The sequence below is a fragment of the Phalacrocorax carbo genome, chromosome 2 (genome assembly GCF_963921805.1).
Source record: "Phalacrocorax carbo chromosome 2, bPhaCar2.1, whole genome shotgun sequence".
Classification (NCBI taxonomy): domain Eukaryota; kingdom Metazoa; phylum Chordata; class Aves; order Suliformes; family Phalacrocoracidae; genus Phalacrocorax; species Phalacrocorax carbo.
Genome location: NC_087514.1, coordinates 122,942,350 through 122,962,274, shown reverse-complemented (window position 1 = coordinate 122,962,274; position 19,925 = coordinate 122,942,350). Strand labels below are relative to the sequence as shown.

Genomic DNA, 19,925 nt, shown 5'->3' with positions numbered 1-19,925 from the left:
TAGAACAGAAAAGGGACAAGACTTATACTACTACATAGACTTGGAATATGCTTTCTTTGATGAAAAAAAAAAGTAGTCTTTCAGTTATATTGATTGAAAACATACAAAAATTTTTCTTTTTCCCCACTATCATAACTAGAATCCATTAAGCTAAATTACACCAAATCATTTTAAGAAAAAATATACCGGAGAACACTTAGCAGCTCCAGTCACAACAGTGTCAACTAATTCACTTGCTCATAGTTCCCTTTCCAAAAAAAGAGAAAGAAATATCCAAATAAAAGGTATTATTTGTATCGAGATTATATACATAATTTTAAATAATAATTTTAAATACGGTGAGTTCAGCTTACTCTTGCCACATCTTTTGCAGTTTTGTTTGTTTGGACACATTATTAAATCGGTAGCCATTTGTAGTAAGAAATTAGTGCCTTTGAGCACAAGATCAAATTGGAACAATGCGTTTAAGATGTGCTGCTGTACTGTTTTAACTAGAGCTATACATAGTTTTCATTTCCTAATAATGTTCGCAAAGACAAGGTACTTTCCCCCTGTGCTCATTAAAACAAAAGATAAATTTGTATTTTCTTGATTTTGAAAAGTTTCCTAGAAACATGATTGCATAAAGCAATTATGTTATTATGAGATTGTTTTATTACTCATTTTTGTCTGTTGTAATTTCAACAGGGGACAACATGGTGAGTTAATGTTGTGTTCTCTCACTTTATTACTTTCATGATCAAGTTGCACTGGGGAGGAATTTATTCTCATTGCATTTAAAAAACTGCTTATATCAGCATGCACATTTCAACTGTTTACACATCCTCTTCTACCCTCAGTTACCTCAAATTTAGCAGATTTCTACCATTCAGATCAATGCAATATATTCTTGGGTCAGAAAAAAGTTCAGATGAGACCCAAATAGCAAAAAGTAATAAATAGGTGGGCTGACATCTATTACTACTACAACTGTATTCAGTTCCTACAGAGCCACAAATCATGCCTCAAGAAAGTGGGGTATAACAATTTCTCTATTACTGTGACAGGAGGAATCACTCTGTAATGGTCCAGCAAGAGAACAATGGAGCATAAACAGTGTTCATTGTGTATCACCATGGTTTTAAGTAGCTAAGCATTTTACTTGCAGGAACAAGGAACCTTTTTATTCCTGAAGACCAAATAGAGCATGTAAGGACCTTGGGTGAGCTATGCATTATACACCTTCATGTTATCCAAGAACACACAAAAACACGTAGCTCCAGATCACATAAAATTAAGTCTGGATTCCCCTGCTCTACAGCAAGGCAACTCTTTCAGTCTGCCAAGTACCAGATTCAAGTTCGGGACTCAAGGCAACTCAAGGCAAAGATCATCTCATTTGAACACAGTGTTGAAGCGAAGCCCTAGAATGATGCAAGTGCCTTGAGCAGCCAGGTGTTTTGACTCCTTATCAATACTCGCAGTTCATTATAGCTTCACGGCTTCTCCATGCCAACACTGTTTGCCTGATTCACATCGAAGATAAACACAGGTTGTTAACTTCTGTACAATCAATTTTTTTTAATCATTTGCTTCTCCAGGTACCTCTTCAGTTAAAAACAAACAAACAAGGCTCAAAATGCTAAATGAAGGAAGGCTCAAAATAAAAACAAATAATAAATTAAGATTGTGTGACACAAGCACTTATCTTCAGCGTGGGCCATTTATTACATATATTCTCAATATGACATACCTGAACTAAACAAACTTCTAAAAAGTAGCATAACTTGGACTCAGTACAGGTGGATCTAAAGCAAGTATTTATGAATTTGCACATTTCCTCCCACGTAACCGTGAATAAACACTAGAGATCTTAGACAATAACCAACTACTAAAAGTGAAAGCTTCACAGCAAATTATTATTGAGTACTAAAGACAACATGGTTTTGTGAATCAAGCAAAGTATTAGAAATCAAGAGCACTGCCTTACAAATAATTTACCGACTTATTTTTCCTGGTCAGCTCTATGTTATGTGGTTTTGGTTTTTCTGGTGAAGCAAAGACATCAAAATAAATTTAGACTGGGGGTCAAATAAAATTTATTTTGTCATGAAATTAAATGTTTGTTTCTTTTAGAGTAGGAGAGCATACGTTTTAATTAAATCTTGCAATGAAATAAAATGTTACTTCATGATAAAAATTCTACATGCTTCACTTCAAAAGCATTAGCAGAACATGTTTCAACCTCATTTTTACTTCCTTAGCTATTTTTAAGATGTAATGTGATGGATTAAGTATGAACTGGCATGTCATTTCATATGTACACTTTTCAGAAAGAAAAAACCTAAATATATTTTGCCTGAAGAAAAAAAATCCTTGTATTTGGGACATTTGGATTCAGTTCCAAAATATATGTGCTGTCTTGGACAACTTATGCAATGCCTTCATCCCTCAGGCCTCTTCAGAATAAGTCTCTTCTATTTACACTGCAAACTGTTTAGAGCATAAACTTAAGAGCTAAAATTATTCTAGTAACTATATACTTCTTAGTACAACAACACTCTCACTTCCACTGGGGCCTTTATATAGTGGAATCAGAATTAATAACAACTCTGTACTAATCAAATTATAAACTCTTAAAATTGGAGGGACAGGCGAGAGAAAAATCCTCAAAAAAATAGCTTCAGAATAAACGTATGAATATAACTCAATCTCCCACAGGCAGTTTGGACAGATATTATTCAAAAACTTTTAAACTAGCCACATATTTTCAATTATTTAAAAAAAAATGTATAAAAATCGAGCCGTTTTTTCTGAAATGCTTCATGGTGGGTTTGGTTCTGTACCACAGCCAATCTGTATTCAGGCATAGGGCAGAGTGAGAGCTGCAAAAGCCATCTCCCAGGTCCACAAGTGCTCAGCTTAGTGCAAATTAAACCTGCAGAAAAAAATCTTTTACATCCAAAGCCTACCTATGGCTCCTGCTAGACTTTATGGTGTGGGAAATCAAATGCTGCAGACCTCCACAACACACTGCATGCATTCTGCTTCAGGTTTGCCCCCCATACAACCTATTCTTCTACCAGCAGTTTCCAAGAGCAAGAACATCAGTGTTTGTTTTCTGAAAGCAAGGAAGCTTCTGCAGGGAAATTCACCACCAGACTTCGCCACTTAGCTCCAATATTGCACATCATACATGGATGACAAATTTGCCATACCAGTGCCCCATTAGATATGCAAATGGTATAATTTTGCAGCCTTTGAAAAAACAGAGTTCAAAAAGCATTTTTTGTTTTTTACCTCTTCCGAAGTGAACAGGACCAGTCTTGGCAAACCTGAAAGCCCTTTTTCCTTTATCTCAGGACAAAATTTGTATCTTGCTAAGTTCATAGCATACATATTAGAAACAGAGCCACCTGTAGAAAGAGACATTCAAATATCGTATTAGCCACAGTCCTAGCACCTGTGCTGTGTCCAAGCGCTTGACCTGTTAGGGAAAAAAAATAAACCATATAGTTAACCTATAGATGCATCCATCATAGCTTATTTCCTCCCCAAAAGCCTACAGACATAAAATGAGCTCTGGGCTCTGCAGAATGCATGGAAACAGAGTGTGTTTGAATGCTCTTTGGGGATATTTCCTGAAGAATAAGAACTGCATCCAAACAGTCCTCCCCAACTGGGCATACCCTGCAACAGCTCTTTCCCATTTACACTGAAGCAGTGCTAGCTCAGCAGCCTGCACCGAGCTCAGCTGTGGCGGCACCATACAGAGCCTAGATCTCTTGGGCAACCAGGCCTCGGAGTATTATGGGGAGGAAAAAGCCATTAGAAAAAAAAAAAACAAAACACCAGAGTGAGTGGTAACTGGAAGATCTGCAAGGTAAGATCTGGACAGGTTTCATTCACTTAAAAGAGCAAAACTGAAATAATAAGAAAAACCCTTACATAAAACTAGCACAGTTAATTTATCTTTTGACAATATCTCAGTAGTTTTAATTAAGCAATTCTGCCATAAAAGCAAGGATTTTACCGAAAATACAGGTCAAATCTCATGTGGAAAAAAAAACCATACCAACGATATATTTAAAAAAAAAACAATTCGGGGATTGCAGTGTATTTATTTTTCTACTACTCACATGTAGGCTAGAATTACTGATTTTGTTTTGGCTTTGGAGGGGAGCTATAAATCCATTTACTCATTTAATTCCTCTTCTCACCCCCAAATTAGATAGAAAAGCTTCGCATCAAGCCTGATAATTTGTTATCCAAATAACCTGTGGAATAATATCATTATGCTTCCTTATCTCAATACAGTGGGCTTGAACTCTGCTTTACAGAACGTTTGAAAGCTGTAGCTTATCAAGCAGCTTAAGAAATATTTGTTTGGTTGGCCTTGTCATAACATTAAAAAAAAAAAATCTATCAAAACTCAAAGGAGTTAAACTCATGACCTTCCCACAAAGATAAACTCTGGCTCCCACAGCTGATAGGCAAGATACACAGATCAGTGCCCTCAGGCACCACTGGTTGGTGTCTAGCACTTAAATCAGCTCCCTGACTCTTAACCAATTTGACTCAGTCCCATGTGGCTGTTGGTATTGTTGTTAATAAGGTCAGGAAGGGCATCAGTCACAAACAATTAATTTCCATGTAATTATATTTAAGATAGAACAGTTCTCATTCATTCACTGATTAGATCCACAGAATTATTACTAGAAACACATAAGATAAGCCTGGATTGAGTAGCTCTGTGTGCATCACTGGATTTTCGCATGCATTTTCAAATATTCAAACAAGTCCAACGTTCATGAAATTACTGGTATTAGTTGGTTTATAATGACTCAGCTTGAAATCTGAATCATTCCTACCTGGATTAAAGATACCATCACCTTCCTCCCAGCCTATGAACTCAATCATTTTCTTGATGACTGCTTCTTCCACTAACAGAAACACAGGGGATACTTCATATGTGTATCTGAACAGAAATGAAAGCATCTTGATTGGTATTAAGACTACAGAACTCATGCCACAGAATATTGGTAAAACAAGATAGTTTCTTGTACCTTTCTCTAATCTATCAGAAGCTAATCACCATCAGCAGTAGAACTCTAAACTAAAACCACTATGAATCTGACCCAGTAGAGCAACTGCTTAGATCCTGACAGAATCACATTGACACTTCCACTCTCAAAGTAATACATCTGCGTTTGATTTTAATGTAGGTCACATGCTTAAGTTTCAGCTATAATGATATATTACAAGCAACAGTTACTTTTTGTTTAGGCTTTACATCTGCAAGGAAACAGTAGGGAGGTAACCATTTGCATTCAACTCTGCAGAATGCTTCAAAGGAAATGAACAACTGAGTAAGTCTGATCAAATCATTTTTAGGCACTACATAAGATAAAAGTCTACATTTAAAAGCCTTGAAAAAAGCCCAAGGATTTCTCCTCTTAAGCCCCAACTCCCAAACTAGAAAAAAAGGCCTCATCAGATTAGCCAACCTTCTGGTGAGCTATCCAAACAATGCAGACTGTTTTCTCTCCCAAATTCCTGCACATTTCCTACCTCCTCTATAACACCGAAAGCCGAAATCAGAAGGGGGTGGGGGAAGCAAAAAAAGCTGTTATTCCAAAAAGCATGCTAATTCATCATCAAGAGGAAAAAGAACTACACTTACACACTTGGGTTCAGTGCTTCTGTAATGAAACGAGCCACTAATGAGTAATAATCTATTCCGGCATACAGCTGATTGAAAAATCTTGGATGACCTGAAAATACAGAAGAAAAGCAAGCAGTGACAGGATAGACGAGAAAAGAGAATATATCACAGGCCCTTTCAGTTGAACGCTGATCACTGCAAACCACAATTCACTTCATCATTCACTGTATTTTCTGGACTTACTGTCCTTTTCTTAGGTTAGACAACCCTTTGAAAGTAAATTTAATAAGTTCTTTCAGGTCTCAAAACAAGGTTTGAGAGATGTAAGTAGTGCACAGAATGAATGTGGGTTGTTCTCAAGTTTTATAAATAAAAAAAAACATAGCTCAACGATTGAGTAAACAGAGTGACTTTTAACAGTGGTCTTGAGAGGCCACAATGGATGCTCAGCCAAATTTTGCTAAGCAGCGTGAATACTGTGAATCAGGAACCTGCTGATCCCAGGCAGCTCTGCCTGTGCTCTCACCAAAGTCTCAGCACTGAAAGAGGCAGCATAATGGCCTGAAAAAAAACTTGCTGCAGACTTAAAATGACAAGTTATCAGAATTTGTTTACATGCCTTTAAACACTGATATATAACTGATTATGAGAAAATTCTATACTATCAGTGACTACAAAAACAAGTCAGTTCAGCAGTGGGATCACCACTTAAATTTTAATCCACAGCACAGTACTTCTATATGAAAAAATAGGTAAAGTGTTTAGCTCCATTTATATTACCTCTGGGGCTTCGATAAATGTTTATAGATTAAAGACTATTTGCACAGCATATTTTTATACACAATATCCTTTCTGAGGTGACATAGTGTAACAAATTAAAATCTAAAGGCAGTCTGCAAAATTAAGATAAATAGAACACCTTCCAGTAACGCAGTAATTATGGTTGCATATTATTAGTGCACTCCTCCTGTACATCAGTATGGCTACTTTTCTATGGTTTTCAAAGGCATACGTTCACTCTCAGAATTATTTTACGGTTTTACTTTCTAGCAACAGGGACTGTAGCAGGGAACATGCCCTGGAAATGCACAACTAACTGTATCAAATGTCCTTCTCACTTTCTAAAACACAGCCTAAGCCGTGCCACATCTGAAATCCTGAGCTACTGAGCCACAGCACTATTTCCTGAACAGATGTTGTTCGTCCCTTCTCACTAAGATTGAATTATACTACACATGCTGCAGAAAGGTTAGCCACAGAGAACTAATCCTGCAGAGAAGTGGTGTACTGTCTCTGAAACACTGCAGGTGCTCTTCTCACAGTGTCTGGAACAGGAATTACTGCCTATCAGCAAATTAACACCCTATAAGGCTATTGCTCAAACAATAGTAAATGCAGGGTAATTGTCACTAAGAATGTATGAAGGCAGTCATGGCAACTCCACTCCACACCACTCACAGCAGGAAAACACACACAAAGGTCTTCCTCCTGCATGTTTTGCTAGACTGTTACATCATACTTGCCTAGGTGACTTTCACAACACTTCAAAATGACAGAATCTACCATTAATGGCATTACAGAAATTAGTTCTCAATTAGTTTGCCATGATTATACATTTTAGTCAAACCTATGGCAACCAGCATTCACCTGAACAACGGAAACACGACCAATGTTTGCATACTTGTATAGGCAGGCAGAAAATAAACATTCACACCTCCTGTTTCCTGAAAGGTGACAGAACTTTGTAAACAGTATCCTGTCTTCCTAAGTTAGCATACAAAATCACTAGAAATCACACTCCTACTGGTTTTGACGCTGTATTGTATAACATCCTGGCAGAGTTGCAAGAGTTTCTGATGAGATTCTCCAGTGTCCCTCATTTCCAGGTCGAGAATCTGCTTCAGTGTTTCGGGGGCTCGCCATTCACAAACCTAGTGATGGGGAGACACCAGCAGTGAACAGGTTAGCCAAGAGGAAGAGGTTAAAGGTACAAGGTAAGCATCACATTCAGCACTAGTTTCACAAAACTGCCCATTGCAGGGCAGCATGCCACTAGAAAATATCTCTGGTAAACTGGTCTCATGGGATCTTGGTTTTATTGTGTCTTGGGCATTACTTCACCATAAAAATTGGAGTGGGGGATGCTGGAAAGCAGAAAAGCAAGAGGCCTGCAGGTCAAATTCTGTCCTTAGCTAAGGATTTGTAATCACAGCATTTCCAGATGCTGTTCTGCCAAGAGGTGGGAGCAACTAGTGCATGCCCAAAGGCAAGCATGATTCATTTGTAGCTCCTCTTCCCATACAGCCTCTTAAGCAGGGGTTCTGCCAAACCCATAGCAATCTCATAATGTTGCTCTTTCACAGTGCTACCACATCCACTGTTCTTCCTTCTCCAATACCAGCATCTCAAGGAGCAAATAACTAACTTCCCCCATCCCAAACAAGAAAAACACTACACCCATTTGTTTTCTCAAAGAAAGTGACCATTGTACTTTGAGATGAGAAAACTCATTATTTTCTGGCAAATATGTATGCTAGTTATGCTACTGAAAGGTTTTATAATATGAATTTGTATAATTCTTAATTTGTAAGGCTGTCTTTTTATTTCAGAGAGACTAGGAGCAATTTTGAGGCTGCTTAGAAAAAAATTATTTCACTGTTCATTTTCTCTGCTACAAATTCTCAACAACACTCTATGGCTTTACCTTTTCTGTTACATCATCAGCTTTCTGGATGACTTCTTCCATTATGATCTTACAGACTTCTTCCACAAACTTCTCTCCTGCTTTTGAGTCCATTATTGGACCATTTAAAATTACCCCATCCACCAAAACAGCATTCTTCTTCTGGAGCATCTCCTGTTTGCAAACACCAACTGTAAGATAAATAACTCACCATTAGAGCAAGACCTGGACAGCTAAATCATAAACTAAAAAAACATTTTTAAAAATATTCCTTCACTGCTGAAGATATAGTCAACTTAAGGAAAAATATCACATGGACTTCCACCTAGATTTTGGTGGAAGAATCTTTACAGACAAAAACCCCGACATGTTACTTCAAACTTAGATTGGTATTATGTAGGTAATAATAGCCTACTGTATGGTATCTACTGCTTTCTGTAGCATACAAAAGCATGCAAGGCACCTTCCAAACACAGAGGAAAATACAGTTGTGGCCTACAATATGATGCAGCTGGATAAACAGAAATAAAGTGCAAGTTAATAGGCATTTTTCTTAGCTGAAAATGTTTCCCTCCACATCATCCCTCCTGCTCCCCTTTTTCATTAAATACTTTTCAGCTTCATTTCCCATATTTTTATGCTGCTTGTTCCACCAGTCAGTCCTATTGCTCTGAGTCTTCTGCATCCTCTGCGAAGTCTTTCACTGACCCACACTCCATCAAGATAAAACCTTTTGATGTTGCTGTCAATATCACATACCTGTACTTCTCTCATTTCTGCCCTTATTAAGGGCCCTCAGTCACTAATCACACTAATCTGATGTGCAGATTATCTTGTTTATTCACTTCACAATGATCTTTTTCTTCTCCCTCACCTTTATCCAGGAGATGCACTCTCCTGATGTGTTCCATAAACCCATTGCCACTTCCTCCTTTACATTACTTCTGAAAGCACATCCAAGATGTTTATATGACACTGGCCAATAGCAGCAACTACGTCTCTATTTCATGTATTGATTTCATACGGTAAGATCAGGACTCCAGTTTTAATCAACGTGAGGATAAAGATGAAAGTGAGACATTTGGAGATATCATGGGAAAAGACATTTGAAACAGTATAGGGCTGAAAGGAGAAGCGGTAACTACCATATCCAAATTATCTGGGTTACAGACAACATCTCTCCACTGATCTTGCCTTAGAATAGCTAAGATCTATGAAGCCAGGCAGCATTGCCTTGAAGGGTCATCTTCATCTACAGTGAGGATGGTAGAAGGGTAAAGATGCACGAAGGAGAAAGTTCAGACACTGAAGAGGAAGACAAAGCAAAGAGAAAGACACACAAAGAGAAAGACAAAGTAGAGGGGTCAGAAGGAAGGGAGGGAAAAGACCCTTCATTTCAACACCACCTTAACTGTGCAAGGCTCCAGCAAAGAGTTCAGGACTTAGCTGACATTATATTTCATTAAATAATACACCTTGCAATTATTTACCACTTTCTCAATATTTTTTTGGTTATCACTTACCATTTCAATCTGAACTTGCTGACATAATTCTGCCCTGGAACATACCTTAAGACTATTCCTATTCATTTCCAGTAACAACTATTTCACAATCAGCAGCTAAATGAAGCCCCAAACATAGACATTTTCTGAGGTAAAGGTCTTCAGGTTTTGCAAACCACTGTTGAATATATACAATATTCCCACCTATCATGATTTTGCTGCAAATCCCGTGATACTTAACCTTCTACTTATAACTGTCTGACTTCTGGAGTTCTTATGAGAACTCCAAACTCCCCTTTACTGGAAAATAAATGTGTTTCCTCCTGGTAGTTGTAAAAACCTTGAAGAGGAAAAACTAAGTAGATTATAAAAGTCTGAATTTCCATAATATTATTTCTTTTTTTGTCACATTATTTAAAAGATCCTATGACCAATTTATTATGTTTTAGATGGGTGAACCTCCAGAAAGATTCAAGGTTCACTTTTTATGTCACAGGACCCATGTTAAAAAGCATGCCTTTAACACCTTCTCAGAACTCAGCATCCAAGCTAAGAAACACACACACTATCTTTATGAGCTGATAATTCATGTTGTCTCTTTAAAAAGAATTAAACTTTTTTAAAAAGTCATACCTCGAATGCTCAAAACATCATTTTCAAAGAATTTTGGGCCTTTTACATATCTGTCTCAAACACACCTGATTGCACTAGCAGAATGTGTTCCACATTGAGCCCACTTCATAGAAACAACACCTTGTCAAATATACCTTTTTTGTTTTCACACGTGATAGGCAAACAATCTAGAGATGTGGCTGCAATAAGTATATTCTTTTCTATTTAAGAACGCAGAAACAGATTCCTGAGCGGACTCAGAGAACAGACTTCCAGAAAGTATATCAAATGCAATTTCAGCCAAATGGCTCCAGGCTTGAAACAGAACAAAAACTTTACCAAATGGAAGTGCTTTAAATCAGAGATTAAGGATTATTGACTGTTCACTATATCCTCCTGCAAAAGAGAAGATTCAATCCTGCTCCAATTGGAGGTGATTGGGCATTTAGCCACTGGCTTCAGCAGCGGCAGAATCAAGCCCATAATTCTCACATTTAATCCTGAATGAAATGTTCTGTTACAGAAGCCTAAGGATTGCGACCCAGCATTTCATTTTTTTGATCAATATTTTTTTTTCCCTGCAGAAAGCATAAATTAATTGGAGCTGAAATAATGTACAGAAAAATAAACTTTTTTTTTCAGATGTTTCTATATCTTTATGTAAGCACTATCAAGTATTTTAAAAGCTGCATCTGTGTTTCCATAAACATATAAAAATGTTCACTGCTAAATTCTTGCATTACAAAAAGAGACTAGAGCCTTGTACTTGGCACGTTCTGACAACATTTGGGAGAGTAAAATAAAATGCCCAGAAAGATTTACTGCTCACAAGGAAAAGGCAGAAACAGAAGGGGGTGGTTATGAAAGAGTAGCTTGTGCCTAAATGCCAGAGCCAAATCCTGTTCAGTTGACACTGGTCTAGCACCACTGACTATTCAAGTGAATGAAAACGGCTGGCTTTGACCAAAGGCTGATTTCTGCTTTGTAACAAATGCAATAATAATGGCAGGCATTAATCAAAAACAAATTTTAAATTTCTTATTCTGTATGATCTAGTCACAGTTCTTCTTTCCAAAGACCTCAGTATTTTCTTTCTGTGTGTCCAGCAAAAGCAAGCAAGTGAACTTCAGTGTCAGGACTCCGCACCACCATGTTTCACAGATTACAGTGGTGCCATATCATGTGTCAAAGTATTAAAACACAAACCTGTCCCGTAGTATGCAGCTGAGTCCCTTGGCATACAAAATCTTTAAAGACACTTCTGGTTTTTTTAATCACTGTTTTCTATATGTCTATGACTGAAGTAAAGCCATTCCAGTTTTAAGACAAAATACATTGTTTCTTTATAAACTGATTTCCCAGGCCTGTTGCCAAATAAAGGAGATACAGGTTACTTAGAATCCAGTATATAAGTTGACTTGGTGTCCTGGAAAAGCCATCCATTTTTTAAAAAAAATAAGTAGGCACAGCTATGGCAGGGCTCATGTAATTGCTCCTATACATGTTCCCATTTTGCAGGTTTATGGACAAGGCCTGTGGACAAAGTTGGGTACATCCATTCAGAAGGTCTGTAACAGCCCCCTACCCCCCAGCAGGAATCCTCTGGCTATGAAAATGCAAAAGTGACCTTTATAAAGCAGGACCCGAGGAAAACAAAAGTGCTTGTGTCCAGGCTCACAGGCGCCTCAATAGTCTCTTTGAGCACACTGCTAGCACTGAAATGCAACACTACAACAAACTGGTCCTATTCTCCATCCCACACCTGAATTTCCCATTCTGAAAGGAAAGGTTGGGAGGAGAGAGAGAAACCTGGAGAGGAGCCCCAGCAGCAAATATCTGACAGGGAGCACAAGGTCTGCACTAGGAGAGGTTCTGCCTTCAGAGATGTTTCCAGAGTCCCAAGGGGGCACGCTTATTAGGTGAATGCTCATGGCATGGTGTGCCCATTCACTGTGTGCCAAGTGCTTGCTGTACACAACAGTACTAGGTAGGATATGCTAAAAAGAAAAATAAATAAAAGAAGCAGACAAAAGTCAAGAAGGAAGAATCGGGAATTTTTATGCAACCAAACCTCAGGAACTGACGCTAATATTTAACAATGACTTCTCAGTGCCCTAACCAAGTAACTGCAGGAACGATTCATGCTGTAACATTTCCAATTAGGAAGAAAGGCCGTGGAGAATTGGAATTCAACCTGATGAGAAACTGAGAAACGGCAGATGTCAACTATGAAATGGAAATCCCAACTTCCTGACCCCAGTGAGAATCTCTCAGCCCAAATGTTCTAATTTTTAACATCTGCCAACAGCATAGGGAGTATCTGAGAAATGAAATGGCTTCTATTTTAATTAGAAGTTGCACATTGATAATGAACATTTAATGAACGCCCCTTTTTCTGGGGGAAAGTGAATATATATGCAACATGCAAGTCAATCACAGGCATTGTGCATGGGATCACAAAGTTAACTTCAGGAGGCTGAGTTCAGACAGAAGTGACAAATTTATGTGTGACCGACATAGAATATGAAGAATCCCTGAGACTTCACTGCTTCCTACTGGAAAAAGTTGAAGTGAAAATACAATTGTTTGTTTTTTTTTCCAAATGGAAGTCCTGCAACTTGATTTAAAAAGAGTCCACGGCAGCCTGTAATTTCATGCAAGAACTATATTTTTAGTCATAACATAAAAACAATTTTTAACTCCGGTCTTTCAAAAATCAACCAAGCAAGCAATAATTTACTAAAACTGAGTTTTCTGAGAATCAGTGCAAGTTGAAATCTCTGCATTTCATATTAGGAAGTTTTACCCCTACATGCAAGTCACAGTCAAAACAACCTTTTTCCTCTCACTCTCTTAACATCATAAACACTTCCATATTTTCTGTTTCCTACAAAGGATGTCCAATTACTGCTCACTAATTCACATCTACAACATTGCTTTGAGATATGACCTTAGCTACTAACAGGGGGAAGCTAGTGCACAGTAAATCAGGATGTAACTTTCCAGCCCACTAGGTCCTCTGAACTAGTTCCTACATAGACATTCATAATTTATGAGCATATTATGTACAGCAAAGTAGTTCAATTCACTTTCAAAATGGAGCAAGCTTACTTGCACAACTATTATAACGTTACTGGTCAGATCAGCAGAGACCAGTCACACAGATGAGGGACCCGGCCGGGGTCTGGACCCATCACTTGACATCGTGCCTGCCTTGATATTCCTATGTGGTTTTGGGAAACAACTCCTGAGCCGCAAGAGGCCAAGCTTCTAGGTGACAATATACCATGGCAAGTCCCAGCAGAAGACACCGGCAGTCCTTTTGGAGGGCAACAGCTTGGATGATGCCTTGGATGATGCACAGATCTGGCCATGATACGCATGCTAGGGCTCATCAGTTAGACTGCATGATCCCTGCCCCAGCAAGGCAGCTGAAAGAGACCCAGAGTCCCCACACCACCTGAAGTCTGACTTCATCCGTGATCCCAGTCTTCCACTTTTCCCTTAAGAAAGGCAGAAGATGGATAATTTATTTTGGGTTTGTTGGTTTTTTTTTTCGACCATGCCAAAATTTAATTAGTCATTTGAGATAAGCATCAGCACTGCAACCAAATACCAGGTACACACAGCATTTGTTGCTCACTCTTTCCCCTTCAGGCAAGTGTAACAGCCTTTTAACATGATGTATTGGCAAGAGAAGGGGCTCAGTAATCCCTGAACAATGGAACAGGTCTGCTTGAGAGGAATGAGTTTAAGAAGCTCAGAGACACACAAGCTCTCTTGCAGTATAACTAGCATAGGGACACCAAGCTGCTATGAGACAACCTTTCTTTTTGAAATCCTGACATTTGCGAATGGATAAGATCATATTTATGAGGCTTTTCAGCTTACATAAGGTGAGATGAAAGGGCAGGGACATCCAAGTTTTAGAGCCAAAATCTCTTCCAAATTATCTAGATTTAACCAGCTACTTCATAGAGGTATTGCTACTTCGCTGACAAAAGACCTTGGTCACTAAGAACCACTTTCCTCATCATATTTATGGCACTGAAAAAAAAACCTTTGGTCCAGTGACTTGAAAGACACCTCCTATTTGCTGACACTGGACAAGTTTTTCATTAAAAAATAAAATCAATATCACACATACTCAAGATCTGTAATAGAGATGGACATACATGCTTTTGAGCCAGGTCAAAGTCACCTTTTATTATTGCCCTTAGACTAGTCCTGACAATAATCATCAACAGAAACATGCCACAAAACAACAATGATTTGCCTTTTTAATTTATTATTCCCTCATTGCACATGTATAAACTCCATTAATGTTAAAATAAGGTAACTTGTGTGCACAGATGGGAGAATAAAAAAAAGGGGGAAATGGCCCCAATTTAGCCATGTCCTGCTGAGTATCCTTGAACTACCAGTGTTTTACAAACAACTACCTCCAACAACCTCTACAGTTTGAGACAAAGCAAAAAAGGCCATACAAAATGTAACTTTTTATTTTTGCAAAACTTGGAGATGTAGTTTCTGTAAACATTTGGGATGAGCAGTAGGACTGACTATCCCAAGGGAAGTCGGAGAAAGAGAGATGTATTCCAATGTGTCCATTTTGTGTCTTGAACAGGTAATAAACATTTATGGAAATACAAATGGTCTTTATAGAAGGAGGCTGCTTAAAATAGCCAAGAGCAAGGAAATTAAGGCACATGAAATCTAAACTGTTTAATAGGCAATAATAGCTGAATCAGTATGCAACAAGATCTCCCAATGCATTAAAAAGTGACAAATCTTGGTTGTATAAGTGACAGCTTAAAAGATGCCTTAATCAAGGAAGAAAAATTATTTATTGAACTTCTCAAATGTCAAATTAAGCTTCTTCACTAAATGTTCATTAACTGCCAAGAAAATTCTTATTACTTTTAAAGCGGAATGAATGCACTCACGTAGAACGGCTTTATTTGATGCAAATTTCATTTCTTGCAAACCTATGTCTCCTTCCCTTTGATGAAGTGGTATTAGCAAAGATCCTAGTATCTTTTTTTATCAGATCAGATTTTAAAGACACAGGAGAGATCCTATCCCTCCACTCTGACCAAAATACTAACCCGAGTGTCACATTACCAGAGCCCTAAAGTCACCTTAACTTCCAGTATGTTTTACCATGCTTCACATTACACCTGTTTGAGATGGCAACACAGCAACCTCTTACACAAAATAAACATTTGCTGACTCATCTCCCCAGTCTGCTGGCAGATGCAAACCACATAACACCCCAAACTTAACATATATACACACTGAGCAGCCAGCAATTCAGAAGTTAAAAAGCAGCATGTTGCGTAAATGCTGGCTGCTTCCTTCCTCTTGTGGTTTCCAGCTCCAACTCTGTTTGTTGTACTTGATGAGCTAGTAACAACTTGCTTGAGACTCTGCTTAATAGACTCAGCCTTTATGCCCCACAAGGGAACATCTCACCTATTTTTTTTTTCCTCCATATACAGAATTCTTCATGCTTTCTCCCTGCCAAAGCAACCTTTGAAAGCTACCCTGATGCCAAATGACTGAAGGACATGTGCAGTCAAGACCCATTTCTGCAGCTAGGAGTAGGAACCTACAACCTGGTCCCCACTCACACATGGGATTTTGCCGTCTTTTGTGTTAATGGAGGCACAGCCTAAAGAATCCTCTAACTCATCCCTGCACAGTCGGTAAGGCTGCTCTTGTGGACAGTGCTGATAACGTCTGAAAGAAATTAGGCTTAATTAGCAACAAGCAAGATGAAGCTCACAAGCGCTCACTTTCAGATACATTAAGGGTGTTAAAAATCAATGTCACCCCCCAAGAGTGCTCCCGCAGCCACTGCAAGGCTAACTCTAAACACATCCAAGTCTCCACTGCAACTGTGTCCACTTTGCCAGCTGCTCCAGTTGTGCAATGCAAACACAATGCTACTGCTGCAACAGGCAAGTGCCCTTCAGTCTTTGTCTCCTAGATGTTTTCCCACGCAACCTGAACAAGATCCAGCTAAATGCACAGGAAATCAGTACTGAAAGGAGAAAGACTGCACATACCAGCCCAGAAAGAGCTGGTTTTAAATGTGGGTGCACACTTGCTAGAAGAAAAAAAAGCTTTCAGGAAGTAGCAAAGACCTTAACACCTCAAGAACCTAAGCCTCATTTGTCTAATGGCTCTAAATAACGAGCAAAATCTTTCCCCAGATCCCAAATCACCTAAATCCACAAATAATCAGGCTACAATCAACATCCCCAGCAAAGGCTCCAGTACAGCCCAACTTCCTTCACCACCTTGCTGTGAAATGAACTGATGTGAAATTCATTCACCAGACAGAAAACCCAGCAAATCACCAAAGGCAAAGGGAAGAACACGGGACAGGGAGACACTAGAATTTCTGAGGAGAGGAATGTAGGCAGAAGTTAGAGATCCTACTCATGAGGAAGGTAGAGGGACTGACAATACTGCAGCAACAAGGGTGGGGATCATGTTATCACTAAACTCATTCTGTTTTACAAGTGCAGGTTTCGGAAGTAAATGAGACTTTTGGTAGCATACTTCGGGCAACATTTGAACAAGAACACTATTACTCAGCTGAAGGGAACACTAGGATCTCAGTCTTAGCGACCACTAGAAGTTTATCTTTGCTGTTATCGTGGCAGAGGATATTGAGCTAAGCTGCATCTGAAAGGAATCACTTTTGGAGCTACTGCCACTCGTACAGTACTACTGCTACTACTTGTACAGTACAGCCTTAAGCTGCTGTGCGCTGTAGAACATATCTACTGCATACTAGAGTGTCACGTAACTTTACAAAGCTCATTCAATTTACAGCAAATTAAGAAAACAGGAAACATTGTGTTTAAACATTAAGTTTCTGGACTTCTTACATTCTCTCAATTTCAAATATATTATTTGTGTTTGGAGATTTTACACAAATAGAGTGCTAATGACTTAGGTCACCCATGCATGCAAGACACCGAACTTCTGGAGACAAGCTAAGAGACTTTCTTAACCTGGAAGTAAAAACTTTTTTGGTGTCTTAACCATGCTTAGGGTAAAATGAAAAGAAACCTACTAGACCCCAAGCCATTTTGACTGTTTTTGTGAAAGATTCCTAATTCGGGATAAGTAGAGAAACTCTTATCAAGAATATTGATCTTGTGGCTGGGGGGACTGCCATCTGCAAACACTTCTGTTTTCTGACTTAGTAACCAGTTTCCACTTACAAGATCAAGGAATTCCTCATTTCTTAACCTTGCAAATAACGGCATACCTAAAGCCTAAGCGTACCGTGATTTAGCGTCTTCTCATTTTCCAAGCTTCTACAGAGGTCTCGTTATTTTATTAGCCATAGGTCTTCCATGTTGCAAATTTTTATAAGCATACGGTCAACTTTTATTTTTCATTACGTAACGATGCAAGGCCTTCCTGTTAATGCAGGTAAACAAGTTAAACTTGAGAATACATTTATAAAAAGGGGTTAACTTCTCCCTAAGACCTTTTGCTCCAAAGCAAATCACTGTACTGCTATGCCTGCTTTATTCTGGTGCCTGGGGGGGGAGGGGAAGTAAACCACCACCCCCCAAAAAAAGAAAAAGCACGCCTCTTTAAAGATCATTTATATCAACAAAATTATACGCTGCAATGCTTTTATAATAGTCGTTGCAAACTCCATACCTTATTACACCGTTCTGGCTACATTAGCGCTGCACCTTAACAAAAGGAGGCTATAGATAGATATTCAACAGGCAGCCTTTCTGCTCGTCTCCACGCGTTGCTGGGGGAGCCCCGGAGCCGGCGGCAGCCCTTACCCCTCCCGCACTCGGCTGCGAGCAGACCCTGCCTCCCTCCCCAGCCCCGAGGTCCCTCTCCCCCGCGGGCCCGGCGGCAGCCGTGGCGGGGAGGCTGCGGGAGCCCCCGCAAGCCGGCGGCTGCCGGGGGAAGGGGCTGGAAGCCCCGAGCGGGGCAAAGAGCGAGGCGCTTCGCTCCTCCCTGCCGGCCCCGAGCCCCTCCGCGCCGCCCCGGCGACCGCAGCCCCAGGCGCGGCGGGCGGGGGCCGCAGCCCCGCTGAGGCGGGGGGAGAGAGGAGGGAGAAGGCGGCTCTAGCCCCGGCAGCGTTTACCCTCCATCTCGCCTTCGCGGTGGGAGCCGGGCGCAGGACCGGAGAGGAGCCGGGGAGGGGGCACCGCGCCAAGCCGTCCTGTGCCGAGCCGAGCCCGCAGCCTTCGCCCCGCACACCCGCCGCCGCCCGGCCGCTGCCTCCGGGACGCCTATTAATACCCTCGGCGCCGCGGGCCGGCCGCCAGCCGCCTCCCCCGGCGCGGGGCGGGGGGGCACGGCCGCCCGCAGGGTTCCCCCTGCCCCCCCGGCTGCCCCCCGTGCGCGGGGAGGCTACAGCGAACACGGGAGGGAGTTTCTAATGCCCGGGAGCTGCCCTTCTTCCCGAAGTCGGGGCTTCGTTGCTGTCGCTGCTTGTGACAAGGGTTTGTTTCGGTACTTCTAAAGCCTGACCCGGCGCCTTAAAACCCCTCCCGGGGGTGAGCAGCGGCGGCGGCTGCCAGACCCCCGCAACCCTGCCTGCAGGGACCCTGCAGCCCCGCCCGCCACCGCCGGCCCTTAAGGGCGTTTTTAGGTTATTTAAGGGCCGTTAAGGGCTATTTTAAGGCCTCCGAGCGAGTTGTGGCTGACCTCCTTATTCCAGTTTATTCCAGGACATCAGTCCCGTTCAGTGCAACACGGGCCTGCTTAATTCTTATCCCCTTATTTCCTCGTAACTGCTACTTTAAAAAAAAAAAAAAAAAAGAAAGAAAAAAAAAGAAAACAGGCTTTCTTCTTGACAGCAGGCATTAGTGCTATTGTCACAGGAAGGTCTGAAAATGTCCAAAACTGAACTACCAAAGCCCCCAAAAGCACATATCTTCCATTAAAATCCAGGCCATGGTTAAAGTTTGGTGAAGATTTTTGGAAGCTCGTGAAATATTCAGGTGTGAATCAAATATTTATTTACACATAGTACCCTAATTTTCCTTGTTCATGAGAAAACAAATGTAGCCCGTTTCTAGCTTCAGCTGCAGCCTCTACTAAGATTAATAACTTCTACAACTTGCAGAAGGTAATTTGTAGCCCAACGAATATCCTACAATGCAAGAGATAAGTATTTGAACCTCATTGTGATAGATAAAAATGGTAGATATCACTAAATTAAAAGTTTGTAGGAGCCTGGGAACAAGGCCTGGTTGCATTCATCATGGGTAAATGAACAACAGCCCCAAGCAAAACTATGTACTTCTGCTGCTTCAGAAGAACTAATTTCCACAAACTGAGAAAAATGGTAAGGGGAACTGACAAGGCGAAAAGGTGAGAACGCCGAAAAAAGGGGCTCTCTTGAAGACTATTAAATGGCCAAACCACTATGATTTTGTGATCAGAGGAAGCAGTAAGTTTCCCATAAGAGTTCAAAGGTCGCAGT

The 19,925-nt window shown here is 40.3% G+C and overlaps 2 protein-coding genes across 3 annotated transcripts in view; one reads left to right on the top strand and one right to left on the bottom strand.

Moving 5' to 3' along the window:
- The window catches only part of GADL1 (glutamate decarboxylase like 1), an 83,659-nt gene extending 64,875 nt beyond the window's left edge, over positions 1–18,784 (bottom strand). Inside the window, exons 1-7 of one of the 2 annotated variants that reach the window (XM_064444213.1) lie at positions 18,579–18,784; positions 17,747–17,884; positions 8,349–8,518; positions 7,449–7,575; positions 5,663–5,753; positions 4,851–4,957; positions 3,280–3,395 (exon numbers count right to left, since the gene is read on the bottom strand). In XM_064444213.1, coding sequence (XP_064300283.1) covers positions 3,280–3,395; positions 4,851–4,957; positions 5,663–5,753; positions 7,449–7,575; positions 8,349–8,498 — 591 coding nt within the window. In that variant the 5' untranslated portion in view covers positions 8,499–8,518; positions 17,747–17,884; positions 18,579–18,784. The remainder of the gene's footprint in view (positions 1–3,279; positions 3,396–4,850; positions 4,958–5,662; positions 5,754–7,448; positions 7,576–8,348; positions 8,519–17,746; positions 17,885–18,578) is intronic. The other variant, XM_064444212.1, reaches the window with a different exon arrangement.
- STT3B (STT3 oligosaccharyltransferase complex catalytic subunit B) overlaps positions 1–19,925 on the top strand; it is a 476,425-nt gene that overhangs the window by 244,033 nt on the left and 212,467 nt on the right. The gene's annotated exons all lie outside the window — the stretch shown is intronic.